Consider the following 6000-nt stretch of genomic DNA (forward strand, 5'->3'; position numbering starts at 1 on the left):
TTTTTTTACATTGTTTACATCGTTTTGCATGTCATGCTTACTTATGAATTTAGCCACTTTTTTTTTTTTTTTTTTTTTGCAAAATGAAATACCTCTAGAGTAGGTATGTTTATAACTGTCTAAAATTATACTAGAATGGTCAGTAAAATTTCTAGCACATTTCGAAGTGAAAATGCTGGTATGGTTTTGTTTTTATGGCCTTGTTTAAAAATTACTGATGGATCGTAAACTTAGTCTAAACAAATAAAAGTTTTATTTCAGAATTAATCTGGTTCTTCTAAAAGTCTTATTTGAGAGAGTAAATAGCAGATTTCCTTAATAAAACCATGTTTTTCAACACTGTATTTATTAGACCTTTGATAATTTTCAGTTTTACTTGTTGGTATCCTTTAACCTGTGTTTTATGTACCGTTGTATATTTCTCTATTACCCTTCTACTAGGATTTGGAACTAGCTCTGGTTTTGGATGCAGCACCACAGGGGCCTCCACATTTGGATTTGGAACAACAAATAAACCCTCAGGAAGTCTTAGTGCAGGTTTGTGTGTTTCTGCCTGAATTTCAGGCAAATTTAAAGATGCAAATTATCTAATTTAAGAAGTACAAGTTTTGTAATTTTTGATAAACCAAAAAGACCCCTGATTCAGTTTCTACCCCCTGGGTGAAGCATGCAAGCCTAACTAATCATATAGCTTTGTCTGTCTTGTAAACTAAAGGCTTGTAAATTATTTCTAACAAGACTTCTTAGTTTGATTTAATAAATGTGTTCTCTGTCTACTAAGTAGAGGTTCATTTAAACTTTAGTAACTAACTTCATGGTTAAACAATTTATTATTGCAAAAATGAACACATTGTTTTGAAATTTAACCCATTTTTTAAAATCATTATTCATTCAGGAGAACAGTTTCTAGTCCAAAAAGATGTTCTTCAGTTATAAGTCCCTTTGGTTTTAAGAATACTACAGTTTTACAAAAAATTATTTGGTTCCTTGTTCATTTTTGAAATAGGTATAATCTTTTGACTTTTGCAGTAGAAAATTCCAAATTCCATATTCTTACATATTTACTCTGTATTTGTAAATAATGGCTTATTTTAATGTGCAAGTCTTAGGAATAAATAGCATGAATAAAATAATGGCAGTTTACTATAAAGATGTGTTTAAATTTAGGGAATTTAAAGGAAATTCCACTTGATATTAACTAATGTTTAAAATCAACAATTCCAATAGAATAAGATAGTGATAGAATTTAGTGTTATCAGGATTATAATCTATTGTATTAGTTAACTCGACAGTAATAGTACTTGATATTATTAATTATGTAAGGGCTTTTATAGAATCAAAACAATAAGTACTGCTCTTTGGTGTGTTCATTGTGCTGAACATTGTGGATTGAGGCTTTCTTGGAGGATTTGGGGTTGCAAGGGTGAGTCCAGATGTTGTGGAAGTCTCTCCTATGCATGTTGATAAAATGTTTTTGGTGAGGCTGAGGAGGAAGGCACCTTGACATATTTAATTAACAGGAAAGTTTCTGCAACTTCAAATTTTCTGTAGATTTTAGTTATTTGTGCTAAGGTTTTTCTTTTGGCCTGCATCACTAAACTTCTGTCTTTCAAGGTGCCGCTAAATTGTTTTCCTGTGAAATTCCATGTTAGAAATTTAGGACCCTGAGATATTTGCTATTCTTTTATACATGTATTCTTTCAGATAGAAACTTACCGCTCATCTCCATTTTATATTTGTTTTTGTGATTTAACTTCTGATGTGAATATTTTTTTCCCTAAACATAAGGCTTTGGCAGCTCAAGTACATCTGGGTTTAACTTCAGCAATCCTGGCATCACAGCATCAGCTGGTTTGACATTTGGGGTGTCCAATCCTGCCTCTGCAGGTTTTGGAACAGGAGGACAACTCCTTCAGTTGAAGAAACCTCCAGCTGGAAACAAAAGAGGAAAAAGATAAACCTATGAGTTGATCTGTTGAGAGAATCCATAGCAGCACCGTTCTATGAGTCTATTTTTCTAATGATGCAGTAATTAAATTGCTTCCCAGGAGATTTATAAAGTTTTGATATTTTTCCCTACTCTGGAGTTTGAACTTTGTTCATGTTTGCCATACTGAATATCTTTTTTCTTGTGAATTTAAAACCCAGTTGTGTTTTTTGTTATTTTGATTCTCAGCGTAAGGAATGTTCTGATTATATCACTGATCAATAATGGTAAAAAATCATTAATCTGAAACCTCCTATTTAACCTAGTGTTAATAGCATTGTTTTTGTTGGTAAGGTTTACATTGTGTGAATATATGCATATTTGTTTCTTATACAGATTGTATGAACTCTAGGGCCTATAATAGAATTGGTTTGTTCCTTGATAAATCAAGGCCTTTAAAATTACACTGCAGGGCATCTTGTAATATGTATGTAAATATACAGAATAAAACACACAATTGTGTGTGCATATAGAAAATATATTTACAGACCTACAACTTTTTGCCTCATACTGTTCTCGTTTTCTAAGGGTATTCAGTTTTTCACCTTTTAAGCTCTGCATCCTCAGTGCTTGTAGACTGATGAACTAGAAGTTCCAGGTTTAAGCACTTGTTTGCTTAAAGACTTACTAAATGGTTACTGGCATCAGTATTTGACTGACTGAACTTCATTGCCCCCAGTCTTTTCCATTTTTGCTTCCATCTTAACCTTTAGCAGCTATTCCAAATGAGGAATTCTGTAAAACTCATCAAACAGATTTTAACAACTTTTATCCTGTATATCCTCATATTGCTTCTATGAGATGTTTTTTCATATCTGAGATGGACCTTCAGGATCGTATTTGAACTCCAGACTGGTGTTCTGGGGACAAAGAGCTGTTAAGCCGAATTGATTCTATGCAGGTGAAGGATGCACTATTACTTTATTGAGAACTTTTCTAGCTATTCCAATATAGAGTTCTTTCTTATAGGGCTATTGATATTGACACCAAATGGAGTGGCTTCTCAGCCTCTTAATGTCTTAAGTAAGTACTTAATTTGGAATAGACAGACAATATATTTTAAGAAAGAAAAATGTTCTTTGTAGCAACTGTAAACTCCCCTGTTTTAACAGTGAACAGAGCTCCAGGTAATAATGTATAGGCATGTCAGGTCACATCTGTGTAATATTTGCCCTTATTAGTATTAGTGACATCAAGTGGGTAAAAAAGAGAACCCTTGAAAAGAGAACTGCCTTAGCCATGATTTCAGAGAGAAACCATTAGGTAGACCTATTTATCTTTCAAGTACAGTTTTCAGATGGAATGTGAACATGGAATTTCATTGAAAATAGTTTAATTTTTTATATAGAAGGTTTTGTACATGATGTGCATCAGTGAGTATTTTCAGGATCATTTTCACCAAGGCACCTTTTTTTCTAAAATAGATATTGCATACATATATATATATATGTATTATACACACACACACATATATATGCATACATATATACGCACATATATATTTTTAGTATAATGTTAGTTGGGTTTGATTATAAGAAGTATTGTCATACATGTTTTATTTATCTGCATATGACAGTGACTGGCTTTTTTGAGTTGAAATTTTTGCGCCTTGATGCATTAAAATAAGGAAATTTGTTTTTGAGCACTAAACTTGTTTTTATTTTCTCTAATATGACAATCCCCGGATCCAGATCATGGGGGAGGTTAGGGAAAAGATGTGACTTTGTATTTTGAGTTACTGTCAGAATTACATACCCAATTACAACAAACTTTTTTTTTTAAAAAAAGGACATGCATTGTGCTGCAAAATCTGAATATTTATATTTCTTGGGTTTTTTTCTTTATATATTTTACATTTTAATATGTTGAACCACTGGAAATTTGTAATATTAATTTGTGATAGGAGTTTAAATGTGTTGTCATTGTCTTCATTGTCTTCACTTTGTTCAGAGCCTATTATGGAAACAATAAAATTTATTGTGTCAGTTGCTTTGAATCCTTATAGATGTCAGTAGTTGTTCTTAATATGTAATTTCCTTGTAATTGCTATTTTTTTCTCTTTGGTTGGTTTTTAGTGTTTTCCCTTCATTGGTTTATCCCTCTTGCTCTTTTTTTAAAGAGAAGACTGAACATAAGGTACTTGTAATAAGTTCTTTGTCACTTGCTTTGTCTTCTCAAAATTACAAAAACATTAAATATTTTTTGTTATACAGAAGAGCATTGAGTGAAAAGCAAAAGTCCTCAGTTCTAGGCCCCAGTTCCACTCCCTTCCCCACATTGTCCACACTAATTGTTTGGTGTGTATCCTTGCAGACCCTTTTTAAAAAATGCTTCTTTCAAAATATGTGTTCCTGTTTTTTCTCCTTTCTCTTTTTCCTTTATATTCTTTTTCTCACATTTTATCATTCTCTCTTAGATCCTTCTTTTTTTTCTTTAACAAATGAGTTTGAAAAAAAACCTATGTATTTTGTGACTTGCTTTTTTTCCCCCTCTAATGGTTTATCACCAGCATCTTTCCTTGTCAGTCCGTGTAGATTTACTTTTTACATACTATCCCATAGAATGGATATACAATGATCTTTTCTAACTATTCCTGGTTGATAGACCTAGGTTCTTTCCACTCTTTCAGTTTTACAGAAAAAGTTGCAGTGAGTATCCTTGTACATTACTTTTTGTGCTTATGTTTAATATTTCTTTGGGATTGGTTCTGGAAGAGGGATTGCTAAAAAGTCATATAAACTTTGTTTTAATGTCAGATTGCCTTCCCAGGATGCTATATAAGTGTACATTCCTATCTATGTGTATGAATACCCATTTTTTAGCGTTCTCTAATCCTGGTTATCAACTCTAATAAGTACTTGTGAGGTTGAACTTCTTAATATACATATATACAAACAGGTTAAAAAAGCCTATGTATTCTGTGACTTGCCTTTTTTCACCTTTAATGGTTTATCATTTAATGGTATATGCAAGGGTACTTCAAAAAGTTCATGGAAAAATAGAATTAATATGAATCCATGAACTTTTTGAAGACCTCTCATATTAGCTATTTGCATAATAATGTAATTGCATGTTATATTCTTTGTCCATTTAAACCAGGTTATTTAGGGATTAAAAAAAAATGATTTGTAGGAACTCTGTAGATAATGGGTATTAATATATTTCCTGTGAGATGTCTGAAGTCAGCTGGGTTCAGAACCCCGCCTTGATCCTGTGTAATCTCGGACAAGTTGCTTAACTTTTCCACACCTCAGCTTCATCATATGAGAAATGGGGAAGACTACACGTGAGTGGTTGTATTGGTAATACAGTCTACTTTAAAGTACTTGGGTAATATACTCCCTGCTACTTTGTAAGCACTAACTTCCTGCACCAATACCCCACTGCATTAATCATAATAGCTGGATGCTTTAATTTGGTACCTGATAGAGAAGCTGCCCTATTGTATTGTTTTTGTTTATTTTTGTTTTTGTGTGGGGTGGCTATTCTAGGACACTATTTAAGATGAAGTTTAGTACCTATTTATCAAGTTTGATTTTTCTTTAAAAAATTGTTGGAATTTTAATTTGATTTACATAAACATATTAACGTTATGATTTGGGGAGAATTCGCATCTTAACAATACATACAGTATGGTATATGCATTTATTAGGTCTTTCCTTCAGCAAGGCTTTTATTCTTTTTTGTTTTCCCTAGCAACGTGTTTTGAATGTAGATTTTCATCCTGCAGTAGGAATAAGTTCATTTGCATTATTGCAAATGCAAATTACCTGTCCTTTTGTGATAGTATAGTAAGCCCAAGTTAATGTCCTGATAATCTAAAACAGTGCCTCTAGAATTATTGTAATGGGATATTTGTTTTGTAAAATATTTGTGTTTGAATGATGTATCAGAAAATATTTTGCTTCAACATCTCATTTTTTTTATCCCATACTTCATCCTCTTACTGTAAAAAAACCTGGATGTACTGCACTTTTTGAAGCACACACTAAGACGGTCTTATTAGGTGACAA

At 32.3% G+C, this 6000-nt stretch overlaps 1 protein-coding gene across 1 annotated transcript in view; it reads left to right on the forward strand.

The window, feature by feature from the left end:
• The window catches only part of NUP58 (nucleoporin 58), a 32823-nt gene extending 28866 nt beyond the window's left edge, over nt 1-3957 (forward strand). Inside the window, exons 15-16 of the mRNA XM_063102103.1 lie at nt 442-537; nt 1789-3957. Coding sequence (XP_062958173.1) covers nt 442-537; nt 1789-1958 — 266 coding nt within the window. The 3' untranslated portion in view covers nt 1959-3957. The remainder of the gene's footprint in view (nt 1-441; nt 538-1788) is intronic.
• Nucleotides 3958-6000: the final 2043 nt, after the last annotated feature.

The sequence above is a fragment of the Cynocephalus volans genome, chromosome 7, assembly GCF_027409185.1.
Source record: "Cynocephalus volans isolate mCynVol1 chromosome 7, mCynVol1.pri, whole genome shotgun sequence".
Taxonomy (NCBI): Eukaryota; Metazoa; Chordata; class Mammalia; order Dermoptera; family Cynocephalidae; genus Cynocephalus; species Cynocephalus volans.